Source organism: Molossus molossus, unplaced genomic scaffold (genome assembly GCF_014108415.1).
Source record: "Molossus molossus isolate mMolMol1 unplaced genomic scaffold, mMolMol1.p scaffold_m16_p_11, whole genome shotgun sequence".
In the NCBI taxonomy this organism is placed as follows: domain Eukaryota; kingdom Metazoa; phylum Chordata; class Mammalia; order Chiroptera; family Molossidae; genus Molossus; species Molossus molossus.
Genome location: NW_023425346.1, coordinates 884,300 through 898,336, shown reverse-complemented (window position 1 = coordinate 898,336; position 14,037 = coordinate 884,300). Strand labels below are relative to the sequence as shown.

The 14,037-nt window shown below is 41.5% G+C and overlaps 1 protein-coding gene across 3 annotated transcripts in view; it reads left to right on the top strand.

Annotated features, from left to right (window-relative positions):
• UGGT1 (UDP-glucose glycoprotein glucosyltransferase 1) overlaps positions 1 to 14,037 on the top strand; it is a 147,818-nt gene that overhangs the window by 28,761 nt on the left and 105,020 nt on the right. For all 3 annotated transcript variants that reach the window (XM_036254953.1, XM_036254952.1, XM_036254954.1), the window contains exons 11-15: positions 1,194 to 1,254; positions 5,136 to 5,227; positions 7,009 to 7,159; positions 9,637 to 9,756; positions 11,387 to 11,472. In XM_036254953.1, coding sequence (XP_036110846.1) covers positions 1,194 to 1,254; positions 5,136 to 5,227; positions 7,009 to 7,159; positions 9,637 to 9,756; positions 11,387 to 11,472 — 510 coding nt within the window. The remainder of the gene's footprint in view (positions 1 to 1,193; positions 1,255 to 5,135; positions 5,228 to 7,008; positions 7,160 to 9,636; positions 9,757 to 11,386; positions 11,473 to 14,037) is intronic.

The following is a 14,037-nucleotide window of genomic DNA, read 5'->3' as shown; positions in this document are numbered from 1 at the left end:
CCTTCTATCAACACCATACTGCTAATGCTGCTCTCTTTCTGAGGTGTCAAGACTGCAGTGTGTGGTGGAGGAGACACGTCTTGGTCGTATTCTTGGCACTGCACTTCCTAGTTGTGTGAGCTCTAAATGAACACTTTCCTCAACCCTGAAAGAGCTGCTTTTCAGGGTTGGATGAGTTAACACTAAGCTGAGCAGACATAACCAGTGTAGGATTTCACATGGATGGTAGTGTTTTTTTTTCCTGAACATTTTCACATCTAATTTAATCTTGATGAAGAAAATGAGTTACAGAGTCTGACTTGTTCATAGAGACAGGGTGAGATTTTGAATGCAGCTTTTCCGGTATTGCTTCCAATTGTGTAATTGTCCCCATGTCTAATAGATGCAAGGCACAGTTGTTTTAAAAGCCAATTTTTTAGAAACTAGTGACTTAAATTAGTGTCATTCATTCTTGAGTCACTGAATGAGATTGAATTCTGATACGAGATGTTTTGTAGATAAGTTTATTTGATTAGTTTTGAAAATACTTCTTGGATAGAACTTATAAATCATATAGTATATTCTCCTTTAGTCCAGCATGTTATTGAAGATGTACATGTAGGATTCCATCTTCACCACAAGTGCTTAAATAGGATGAGCAATTTGTTGCCTTAATTTATTTAACAGTATCTTTTAGTTTGTGAGCTTTAGAGATAATATACAGGAATAGAGTCACATATAGTAACTAAGATCTTGGAAATAACAGTATCCTTTAGCCTGTGAGCTTTAGCATCATACACAGGAGTAGAATCACATATAGTAACTAAGATCTTGGAAATAACTGCCCTTGTGTTAAAATGCTGCTGTTACTGGTACTTTTCCTTGGTATTGTTTCTTACAATAATGAAAAAACAAACACATTTGAGAGGAGAAATATATTTACCAGTTGTAAAGGTTTAAGGTTTTTTTCACTAGGTTTTTGTAATTTATTTATTTATTCTTTTCGTTTTTGTTATTTTTTTTTTGGTACGTGCCCCTAGCGGGAACCGAACCCTGGACTCTGGTCTGCAGGCCGACGCTCCAACTGCTGAGCCAAATTGGCCAGGGCGGTTTTTGTAATTTATTAAGCAATTTGTTGTTTCATACTAAATTGAAGACATTTATATGAAGACAACATATTAAACCAAGCAATGATAATGTGTTTGTTTCCTTAGAGCAATAACAAAAACAGCTGTGAGTTCAGAACTTAGAACAGAAGTGGAAGAGAATCAGAAGGTAACAATAATCAATGGAAAATGGGGGCCTTTCTGTTTCATAGTGTATCTTTAGGAAATCTGAGTTAAACCAGTGACATTAGTAGTTTTAATCTCATTTGATCAAAGATGATGATATTTTAATTCCTTCCTGTAATCTTTTTTATGTTTTTAGTTTTTAATTAAAGTTGAATATGAATATAATTTAAAGCACCAAATGGTGCTACCTGTTTATTCACAAAACAAACATCCTCACTCCCTGTGTCCCTTTTACCAGAAACATCTGCTTCTGACTCTTAGTTGATTCTTTTGATACCTATCTCCAGACTTGTAACAAGCTTAAATTGGTACTTTAGTTTTGAGTTTCAGACCTTATTGATTGGCCTCCTGTTACAAGGATATCTAACTTTCTTTCACTACCCTCCTACCCCTGTCTACCACGACTCCGTATTGGTGCTTTACCTACCTCGTCACTTTCCCTGTGTTTTTGTGTCATGATTATATTCACCGCTCCTCTATGGACGGTTGTTTTTTATGTCCAGTGCACAGCAATCATCTGGGGGAATCTTCCTTTAACTTAAAGTCTTTTGTTGGACGCCCTATTCCTTGGATTTCAGGTCTCGCTTTTGGTTTATTCCCTTATTTTGGTGCAGCAAATCATTCTTCATTAAGAAAAGTTGCATGCAAGGTAAATTTCAGACTCCGAGAAATCAATTTTCCATTTCTGTTCTTTTATTGGTAGTTGGGCTGGATATAGAATTTTAGATCTGAAGTCATTTAGAAGTTTGAAGGCATTGATACTTATAATTTTGATTTCCATTGTGGCTGTTGAGAAGTCTGAAGCCTTTGTATGAAATCTGCCTTTTCTTTCTAGAATCATCTAGGATCTTTTCTTTGACCTTAGTAATCTGAAATTTCACAATGATGTGTCATTTAAAAAAGTTTCTGTACTATTAGGTGGCTGATAGGCCCTTTAAATCTAGAAAATTATTTTCTTGAGTTTGGGGAAATTTTAAAAAATTATTTATTTGCATTTCTTCCATTGGGTTTTTCTCTTCTGTCTTATGAGAACTCTATTTTATTTATTTATTATATTTTAATCCTCACCCAAGGATATTTTTCTAGTTATCCTCAGATACAGTGGGAGGGAGGAAGGGAGAGGAAGAGTGGGAAAGAGAGAGAGAGAGAGAGAGAGAGAGAGACATCGACGTGAGAGAGACATCGACGTGAGAGAGACACATCCACTGGTTGCCTCCTACATGACCCTGACCAGGGTTGGGGATGAACTGCACCCGAAGTATGTGCCCTTGGCCAGAATCGAACCCATGACTTAATTGGTCCTTGGGCTGATGCTCTAACTGCTGAGCCAAATCAGCCAAGGCTCTATTTTTAAGATTTTGCACCGCCATGATTGACTTGGCCTAATTGAAAAAAGTTTTTTTTTTTCCTATTTTCCAATCCTTTTGTTTTTTACTTTTAAACTTTCTGGGAAGGATTTTAACTCCTTGGTTTAGGTTTTTCCTGTAGTTGTCACATTTTTAATTTCCAAGGGTTATTGTTGTTCTTGGATTCTTCTTTTATGGTGTTCTCGTATCCTTCTGCGATAGCAATGGTGCACGTGTATATTTTCTTCTCTTTGCATAGTCTGTTTCCACGTAAGTATTCTTTATTTTTGTCTTGGTCTCTTGTCTTTAATGCTAGTGGCTTTCCAGGATGTCTGGTGATCTGTGGCCAGCTGCTGATATTGAAGAATGAGGCAGCCAGAAGCTGAACAGAATCCCCGAGGATGAGGCTTTTTGACTGTAGGCTATCCTCGAATGACCACTTCCCAGGGTACCCCAGGGACAGTATCTTTTGACCTTTCTCCTGGAGCTGTTTCGTCTCCAGAAAGGATCTTCTGGTCTTCTGTCTGGAGAGTGAAGTTTGGCTGCCAGGGTGGTAGAGGCCCAGTAGGGAAGAACACTAGTACCTTCCACTCAGCTCCCTGCTTTCAGTGTGGGCTCCCCACCCTCAGTGTGTTTAATTTACCACAGTTCCAGAGTCTGTTTTACTCTTTCCAGTGATGAGCCGCCAGTTTTTTGGAGTGAGGGAGTCATGATAGCACTTGCCTGCTATGTGAAATTAGGGGAGTCCAGGGCTGTTACCTTAAAAGGCTTTCTATCGGAACTGTTTTTAGCCTCATGATCACCCCTCCTATGCGTGTCCTTGGTGTTCTCGATTCATGGTGTCCTTTTGGCTCGTGCACTGGAGGTCTAGCCTTCAGCTTTCCCAGCATTCCCGGGGCACTGCTGCTCATACCTCTCCAGCTTCCAAAGTCTGTTGCTCTTTTTCTCTTCTCTTCGTCACTATGGATTTGTAACTTTAAGAGAGCCCCTTTTAAAAAAAAATGGACATTTCAGGAAAATTTCAAAAGGGATAAAAAAGTGTGTTCAATCTACTATCTGTACCCCGGATTTTCTTAATCTTTTTTTTTTCTTTTTTATCCTCACCTGAGGACATTTTTCCATTTTTTGTTCAGATAGAGGGAGAGAGAGGAAGAGAAAGAGAGAGAGAAACATCGACGTGAAAGGGACACATTGAGTGGCTGCCACCCGCACAACCCAACCAGGGCCGGGACAAACTGCAACCGAGTTACATGCCCTTAGTGGGAACCGAACCCGGGTCTCTCTGGACCGCAGGTCGACGCTCCAACCACTGAGCCAAACTGGCCAGGGCAGGATTTTCTTAATCTTTATGTATGTTAGTTACTTAAGTAGACCTGAGGAATAAGAAACCAAATATATCTTAAATATTTGCTAAATTGAAGAACCCTGACAGTTTTTATTCACTTAATTTTAAATTTCCACATAACAGTATCAAATATTGCCTTCATTTTAGTCCCCTTCCCCAGGAAGATAAAACATTAAATTGGCTATATATTGGTACATCCTGAGTTTTTCATTTTTTTGGGTAAAATATTTTATTGAAGTATAAAATACAAAATATAAAACACATATAAAAATGTGCACAAAATGTTAGTGTGATGAATTTTTGGTAAGTGAAGCCACCTGTGTTACCCACACCCAGGTCTACAGGAGACTGAGCTGTGTCTTTGTCATACTCAGAGGCGCTGTCCTCGCGGCCTGCAGTGAGTGGGCATGGAGCTTCTCTCCCGAGCTAGGAATCTAATTCTCACTGATGCAGCTCTTCGTTACCCTAATCTCACTTGCCATTTAATCCTGGCAGGGCAAGGAAGCAAAGCCATGTTTCCTCATGGTTTTGTGTTTTTCTCAGCAGTACTAGATTTTAAAGGTTATTTCTCTTAGTCCACTGACTACTGGGAAAAGGAAGGAGCTCAGCAGTTTCTGTCCTTCCTCCCCAAGCTCTGGGAGAACCAGGTAGCCATTGTCTCAGGAGCAGCAGTTGAAGGCACCCCTCTGGGGCTCAGGTCTTGGAGAGCTGGGTTGCATGGAGGTCCTGTCCTTAGCACAGCAATTCCTTGGTGTGCCTTAGTGGAAAGGTGAGGGGAGTGTGGGGTTTCGATTAGACCCCTGGACTTGACCAAGACGGCCTAGCTGTTGTTGGCGCCTGTCACTGCTTGGCTGGCATCGCAAGCAGGGAGAAGCAACAGGAGTCCTCTTTTATGAGACGTGACCCTCAGCACTTGGCTGATTTGACACCCTCGTCATAGGAAACAGTTGTTAATCGATGTTGGAAAGAGGGAGGGAGGAGGGTGTGTGCTGCGTAAACCTGCTGTTTCACCAGATTGTGTCCTAAATGACAAGGGGGAGTAGCAGACGGCCAGGGGTTTCCTATGGTACATTAGAGGGTGTCAACCTTTGTACACACAGTACAGCCAGAAACATGGACATTTCTGTTAAACATTCTCTTCCTGCTCCTTAAATACTTTTTTATATATTTCAGTATTTCAAAGGAACTTTAGGATTACAGCCTGGAGACTCAGCGCTGTTCATCAATGGACTTCACATTGACTTAGACACACAGGACATATTCAGGTATGGGTACCGTTTCCATGCTCTGAGCTTGTAACGTGTCGCTCCTGCGGTGCAGGTGGTTCCCCTGGATGGTGGTGTTGCCCAGCCTGGTGGCGGACCGGGCCTGGGGGTACACTTAGGTGGGTCTGTGTTCCGACTGGGATGGCTAGGACGATACTCTGCCATTTTTAAAATCATATGTCCATTTAAGGCCTTGGACGTTTCAAACCCAGGTGTCTTGCAAGAATGCCCTAGTAGCAGCGACAGGAGAGCCCTTTTGCTCTGGGCAGGGTGGGAAGGGCATTCAAGTGCTGCCTCTGGAGTCTCACAGGTGTTCTGTCACATAGATCTCTTTTGAATGCCCATCTTTATGTTTTGTTAAAATGTTATTTAGGACTAAATTGCTCTAAATTGTTATTATGAATTTTTAGAGGGGTTGGTGGGCATTCAGGTGGAATTCAAGTTTTATCCTTGGAATTAAAATTACCCAGTTGACACTGTGGCTTCATAGTATGTAGTGAAAACAAAAGCTACTGCTAATGCTTCAGAAGCAGCAGTTTCCCTAGTGTGATATTTTCACATTATTTTATTTATTTTTTAAAAATCCTCACCTGAGGATATTTTTCCATCGACATTTACATGGAGTACGAGAAAGGGAGGGAGAGAGAGAAAAATATCAATGTGAGAGAGACACATCAGTTGGTTGCCCCCTGACAGGGGCTGGGTATTGAACCTGCAACTGAGGTACATGTCTGTAACCAGGAATCGAACCTGGAGCAAGGGCCAATGCTCTGTTGCTGAGCCACACCAGCCAGGGCCACGTTAATTATTTGAATGGGGTTTTATGCTTACATCCTATTGTATAGAGCTGGTGAAACATTAATGAAGGAGACTTGAAAAGACTGCCCATATTTGTTTTTATTTATTTATTTTTTGTTACTGATTTTAGAGAGAGAGGAAATGAGAGGGAGAGAGCCATACAAACACTGATGAGGGAGAACATCAACTGGCTGCCTCCTGCACGCCCCTCACTGGGGGTTGGGCCCACAACCCGGGCATGTGCCCTGACTGGGAGTCGAACCGGTGACTTCTGGGTGCATGGGTTGACACTCAACTGCTGAGTCACACCAGCCGGGCTGTTTTTATTTTTTATTAAATAAAATATATATATCTTTAATTTTTCAGAGTATTACAACCTTCTAATTGTAAACAGTTTTAAATAATACAGAGTGTCAAGGAACTAGACAGGAAAGTCCTTATCTTGTCATCTTAGTTCTTTCTTCTCCTCCAGGAAACCTTGGTTGGGTATGACTTCCTCTAGACCTTTTCTGTGGTCGTAGGTGCGTGTGCTTGTGCACATCGGTACTGGTGTTGACACACATGTTAAACATACATAATCTAGTATTTCTGTTTCTGGCCTTTTTTCATAAACTCTTTGTTTTGAGATGATTGTAGATCAGGTGCAATTGTAAGAAGTAACAGAGATTATGGCAGTGTTGTTAGAAATGTGCATTGTCAAACCCAGATTTAGGGGTATTTCACCCCGAAATGGTATGTTTATAATACAGGTGATTTCTGTACACAGTATACACTGTGTATATGTTGATAAGTAGAAATAAACATGAACCAAGAAGTAAATCCTACCTACCTTCTTCTGCATACTTTGATAAGAGGAAGCAAAGGGACGATCACCCTTGTTTTGACTTGTCAACTAGTAGGGAATTGAGTTTGAACTGACACATTTTTTTTTCATGGCAAGGAATTTTAAAAAAGATTTTTTCCTATATACTTATGTTTTTTAGTCTGTTTGATGTATTGAGGAATGAAGCACGGGTCATGGAAGGTCTGCATAGACTGGGAATAGAAGGTGCTTCTCTGCACAATGTTTTGAAACTGAACATCCAGCCCTCTGAGGCCGACTATGCTGTTGACATCCGGAGTCCTGCTATTTCGGTAGGTGTTCTGTTAGTGTGTCCAGGGAGCATCTGGCCAGGTATTTGTTACTGTTTTTCACTTGTCTTTTGTGAGAGGTAAGTTATTCCTGCCAGGTCTTTTATTGGCATCAAACAAAGATTTGCCCCAACTGCTTATATGGGACTGTGTGCTCCCAGAAGTTGAGTTTTATATGGTGAAGACAGCGACTTTTCCACTTTGTTGTTAATCCTCACCTGAGGATATTTTCCCTTTGATTTTTAGATAGAATGGAAGGGCAGGAGGGAGAGAGAGAAAGAAACATTTATGGGAGAGAGACACATTGATTGGTTGCCTCCCACATGACCCTGACCAGGGCCAGGAATTGCACTTGCAGCTCAGGTATGTGCCCTTGACTGGGAATTGAACCTGCCAACCTCTGGTCCACAGGCTGGCACTCTAACCTCCAAGCCAGACCTGCCAGGGTGGCTTTTCCACATTTGTGTCTCCCTGTGATTCAGCAGGGCATGTCTTGAGAAAGAGTGTTTAGCTTGTATTTACCCAAATGCATATTTGATATTTTATGTGTGAAGGATTATTGTAGGTTAATATCTGCTATATGATGCCTCAGGCCTTTGTCTTCACATCTATAAGAGGGAGTGGAGAGAGTCGGGCTGCCCTGGGCAGGTGTGGTGACAGTGGCGTCAGTGTTGGAGGTGTGCCTAGCACACTCTGGGCACTCCAGTGTTTTTTGTTGTTGTTTGCTTCTGTAATGCATTTATTTTAGGGAAAACATTTTTTTTAAATCTTCACCCAAGGGTATTTTTATTTATTTTTAGAGAGAGAGGAAGGTAGGGAGGGAGGGAGAGGAATAGAGAGAGAGAGGAGAAGAAGGAGGAGGAAGCGGAGGAAAAAGAAAGAAAAAGAAGAAAAGAGCCCGGTGGTGTTGCTCAGTGAACTGAGTGTCCTCATGGACTGAGAAGTCCCCATTTGATTCCCAGTCAGAGCACGTGCCTGGGTTGCCGCTTGATCCCCAGTAGGAGGCGTGCAGGAGGCAGCCAATCCATGTTTCTCTCTCACATTGATGTTTTTATCTCTCTCTCTAAAAAAATCAATAAAAACGTAATTAAAAAGAAGAAGAAAAAAAGAGAGGAGAGAGAAACATTGATCTGTTGCTTCCCATACGTGCCCTGACTGGGGATCAAACCTGAAACCTAGGTGTGTGCCCTGACCTGGAATTGAATCTGCGACCTTTTGGTGTATGGGATGACACTCCAGCCCACTGAGCCACACCACCCTGAGCCACACCACCCGACTAGGGCTTTAGGGAAACATTTTAAAAAGAGAAATAGTATAGAACTGAGATGGTAATTAATTGAGTTGTCACTTGGTGATATAACTACTGTTTTAGTGACTACTGTTGTGTTCTTTACTTTTCTGTTAAAACTGTTTTTAATTACAAAGAAAAGAGAGATTAACATAATTAACAATCATGCGACCCATCACCATACTTACTAAATGTTAATATTTATTTTGTGTTAGATTTGTTGTGTATTTGGAAGAAAACATGTTTGATTAAAGCCCTCTTTGTGTCTCCCCCAGTTCCACCCTCCACCCCCGCAGGGGATGCCTCTTCTGAAGGTGGTGTGCCTCCATTGTCCCTTACTTAGCATTTCATCCCTACTGTGTTTAACATTGTGAAAAGTGCCATGTCAGTGTCCTTCATGAGTCAACATTGTTTTCAAGACTCTAGGTTGATAACATATAGATCAGTTTTATCATATGAGATTTTATATTTTACTGATTTTAAAAGTATCTTTTACATATTCAAAGTTTAAAATTTAAGACACACACAAGAGTTTATATTGAAGTTTCATCACCCGACTGTTCAGTTTTTCTCCCCAGAAGCAGCATGTATTATCAATTATTTGTGTATCCTTCCAAAAATACTCTGTTTACATGAGCGAGGTAATATACTCGTACTTTTCCACCCTGCCTTTTTTGTATGAATAGTACATATCGTTTATTTATCTGTTGCTCTCTCTCTTTTTTAAATTCTCCCCTGAGGATAAAATAACCCATTTATCTTCAGATAGAGGGGGAGGGAGGGAGAGAGAGAGAAATATCAGTGTGAGAGAAACACATTGACTGGTCACCTTCCGCATGAACTGACCAGGGCCAGGTATTGAACCACAACTGAGGTACGTGCCCTTGATTGGAATTGAACCTGCTGCTCTTTAGTCCATGTGCTGCCGCTCTGACCGCTGAGCCAAACCGGCCAGGGATTTACTTTCTTCTGTACATATTCTTGACACTAATCCTTTATTGCTTTTTAGATGGCAAGTATCTTCTATTATTAGCTTATGTTTTAGTCACTCATTTTTCTACTTGATCTTTATATTTTTGAAAATGGTGTTTCCTGTGTGATTATTCTTAAAATAATTTGAAGTCTTATTATTTTTTATGCAAACTTTACAAATCGTGACTAATGTATATGCACATATTGTGTTTTTTCCTAGTGGATCAACAACCTGGAGGTCGATAGCAGATATAATTCATGGCCTTCCAGTCTGCAAGAGTTGCTCCGACCTACCTTTCCTGGTGTTATCCGGCAGATCCGTAAGAACTTGCATAACATGGTGAGTGAAACGCTCCTGCCAGGCTGTTGGCTCTGTTCTGCCACCCACGCCTCTGGTCGTGTCTGGAACGTCCACTTTTTCCTGGGAGCTGCTGCTCCCACCCAGCCACAGCCAGATGCACTCTTTCCAGGTCCACATTCACATCGCAAGGGGTTTGAAGTGTGTTGATCATTTGTAGGCTGGGAGATGTCAGTGTGGTAGGAAATGTTTCTCATCCATAACCTGAAGGTGTAGACTGTGTTATTGTAGCTTTAAGATAGTTCTTTTTTACTAAGAAGATGAATTTGTTGCTACCGTTTTTCTTAAATATCTTAATCCCTAGAAGTTACTAGTTCGGTGTATTCCCTTACATAAGTCTTTCTGGCCCTGGCCGGTTTGGCTCAGCGGTTAGAGCATCGGCCTGCAGTCTGGAGAGACCCGGGTTCGGTTCCCGCTAAGGTCATGTACCTTGGTTGCAGTTTGTCCCCGGCCCTGGTTGGTTGTGCGGGTGGCAGCCACTCGATGTGTCTCTTTCATGTCGATGTTTCTCTCTCTCTCTCTCTCTCCCTCTCACTCTATCTGTACAAAAAAATGGAAAAATGTCCTCGGGTGAGGGTAAAAAAAAAAAAAATAAGTCTTTCTGTCAGCTCCTTCTTGTTATTGCTTATTTCACCGCTTTGGACAGACAGTGGAAGAGGGATCTCAGTTGGCCCTCTTTCTCTTCTCATTGCTTTCTCTTCCCGTATTAGCTCCTAAGAGTAAGGGCAGGCTAGTGCCATGGCTGGCCTACTCAGAACTTTCTTTAAAAAAATTTTTTTTAAATACTTTTCCATTTGTATTCAGATAGAGTGGGAGAGGGAGATAGGGATAGAGAGAGAGAGAAACATCAGTGTGAGAGAGACACATTGACTGGTTGCCTCCCGCATGACCCCAACCAGGGCCAGTGACAAACCGTGACCCAGGTACATGCCCTTGACCGGAATTGAACCCAAGACTCCGGTCCTTGGGCCGACTCTCTAACCACTGAGCCAGACTGGCCAGGACCCCTCAGAACGTTCAGGGACACTGTCCTCTGTCCTTTCCTGACTCTTGAGACCACACCTTCCCTTCCCAGTCACAATGTCAGTGTTTCTCCTTAATCGTTTGTCTGAACTTGATTAAGCGAGATGGTATTTTTAAAAGCACGTCGAGAACTTAATAATGATAACTATTATCTAAATTTGAATTCTAAATGAATTCTGAATTCAGAGATCCTTAGAAATCTAGTCTAAATTTTCTAAGGTGGTTGAGTTAATAAAACGGGGTTTTTAAGATGTAGTGAGAGAGCAGGTGTTAGCATTCTGGACTGTAACTCCCCTGTCGCTAGCGTGGACCGCGAGGAGATGCGGTACCCTTTCAGTGCCAGGCTCGACACGGAGGGAGGGTCACTGCTGCTGTGTGACTCCTGTCTTAGGAGTAGCTGGAAAAAGAGGACCTTTTATTTTTATTGGTCCAGTGACATTTTTTTTTTTGGTATATGTCCCTAGTGGGAACCAAACCTGGGACTTTCTGGTCTGCAGGCCAATGCTCCAATCGCTGAGCCAAAAAGGCCAGGGCGCAGTGACATTTAAATAAGCGTCATTTCACGTGTTCCTGTCCCTCTACCCTGCAGGTGTTTATCGTTGATCCTGCTCATGAGACCACAGCAGAGCTGATGACCACAGCGGAGCTGTTCCTCAGTAACCAGATACCACTCAGGTAGCACTGGTGTAGGTTTGATGACATGCCTAATTAAATGAGGTTTTGTTTGTCACTCTTAAATGTAAGTCTGGCGCTACTGAATTGTAGAATAATTAATAGTGGGGATCGTTAATGGCAATTGTATGTTTTGCTCAGCATGAAGCCAGTATCTTTTGGGGTAAAGAATTTGCTTCTCAAGGAATAGAAGCTTACTGCCACTGAATTATTAGTAAGTGGCTTGTGCAGAAATAGTCTGTGGTCTGAGCTTGCTTCCCAGTGACAGCAGCTTCCTGAGTGAGTGTTGGTACCACAAGCCCATTTCCACGTTCAGGGAGATGAAGAGCTTTGCCAACTCCTTTCATTAGACCTTAAGGACTGAATGTATAGTATGCAGCGTTTTGTAAGTGCAAACAGATACATTTATTTCATTTGTGTTGCCAAAGGTACCAATAAGGTGCTTGAGTGGCTGGGCTTCCATTGTGCCTGTGAAGAAGTGTTTCAAGGTTTTACATATAAGGTTAAGATAGTCTCACGTATGTTCTGAATAACATCTGGTAATTTTGTTTCTTATTTTAAAAAGTTTTACATGTTGACAAAATTTGAATTCTTAGAAAAAATGAAAATAAAGAAGAAAAGAACTGTGTAGCTAACAAATGTAATTGGGTATTCTGTACCCAGCACCTAGCTAAATACTGTAGTGGCATATAAGCCACATTGCTGCCTTCTGGGAAGAAAATGCTGTGCATACTTTCAGACACTTTAAGAAGATATGTATCTGATCAAGTATTAGTTTATGTCCTATTAGTTATAAGTTCTTCAGAATTTCCGGGAAACAAAATATTTTAGACTGAGACATTTGGGAAGGACAAAAGTTTCATGGAAAAGTTGGATTTCAGATAGGCTTTGGAGAAAATAGAGGTTTTTCATTGATGGAAAAGCAGAGATTTTGAATTTAATGAACTTTTTCATGTAAAACACGAAAAGCACCTGTTAGGTGGAGGAGTAAACTGCTGGGCCACAGCCAGAGCTGTGTTTTGATTAAAAAGGAGCTGTAAGAAGGTAGAAGAAGTTGGCTCATGGTACACAGTGGGCACTAGTTGAATATTTGTGGATGCATTGAGGGACAAGATGGAGGGGTGCTCAGGCTGCCGGGGAGGCGAGAGGCGCTGTCAGAGTCGCAGGAGCCTGCAGGCAGGCATGTTCTGCTCTGCCTGAGTTGATGTGGCGCCTGCACTGAGCCTCATGGCGTCAAGGAGAGGTCAAGGAGAGGAGGGACAGATCTGAAAGATCGCATCGTGATGCTTGATGAGGGAGAGCAGAAGTCTGAATTTTGGAGCTTAGCTAACAAAGACTAATACTCTTTCCAGAAGTTGGAAACTTGGGGAGAGGAATTACTTTGTGAGGAGATAAACAGGCTCTTGACTATAATTTTATTTTTATGAAAAATGATAGTTATGTCATTTCTGCCTGGAGTCTGCTCGTGATTTCTGTCATGAGTGGGGTTTTAAAACAAAGACAGCTCTCATCTAAAACAAACCCTCTTGCCACCCCAATCCATGGATGCACACATACCTCCTGAGAACTTGATGTTTGATATGTTTTTATTTTTTTCTTCTACTCTTAGGCTATTCCTTTTTAAAAAAATTAATAAACTTTGTCTCTTTTAGAGCAGTGTTAATTAACTGGTGTTGATACATTGCTATTAAAAGTTCATAGTTTACATTAGGGTTCATTGTTTGAGTTGTACATTCTGTGGTTCTTATTTATTTATTTATTTATTTAATCCTCACCTGAGGACATTTTTTCATTTCTTGTTCAGATACAGTGGGAGGGAGGGAGGGGGAGAGAGAGAGAGAGAGAGAGAGAGAGAGAGAGAGAAAGAGAGAGAGAGAAACATCCACGTGAAATGACACATCAAGTGGCTGCCACCTGCACGACCCAACCAGGGCCGGGGACAAACTGCAACCTAAGTACTTGCCCTTAGCGGGAATTGAACCCGGGTCTCTCTGGACCGCAGGCTGACGCTCTCACCGCTGAGCCAAACCGGCCAGGGCTGTGGTTCTTGATGAATGTGTAATTACATGTTTTCACCATTACAGATACATACAGTTTAGTTTCACTGCCCTAAAAACCCCTTCTTCTTCACAATTTTCCCCCCTGCCCCCAGCCTCTGGCAACCACTGATGTTTTTACTGTCTCTATGGCTTTGCCCTTTTCAGGATCATGATGTGTGTAACCTTTTCAGATTGCTTCTTTCACTTAGCAGCATGCTTTTAAGTTTTGTCCATGTCTTTTGTGGCTTGAAATGTTACTTCCTTTTATGACTGAGTCATGCTCCATTATAGTATGTACCATGGGTATTTGTTTTACTTTGACAGACATCAAGTTTGGGCAATCATGAATAAAACTGTGTAAACATATATGTGCATGTTTTTGTGTATGGGTATACATTTTCAGCTCATTTGTATTGAGCATGATTGCTTTATCTGATCATTAAAGTATGTTTGGTTTTACAAGAAACTGCCAAACTGATTGTACCATTTTGCATTCTTACTAATGGTGGTGGTGAGTTCCTTATTGCTC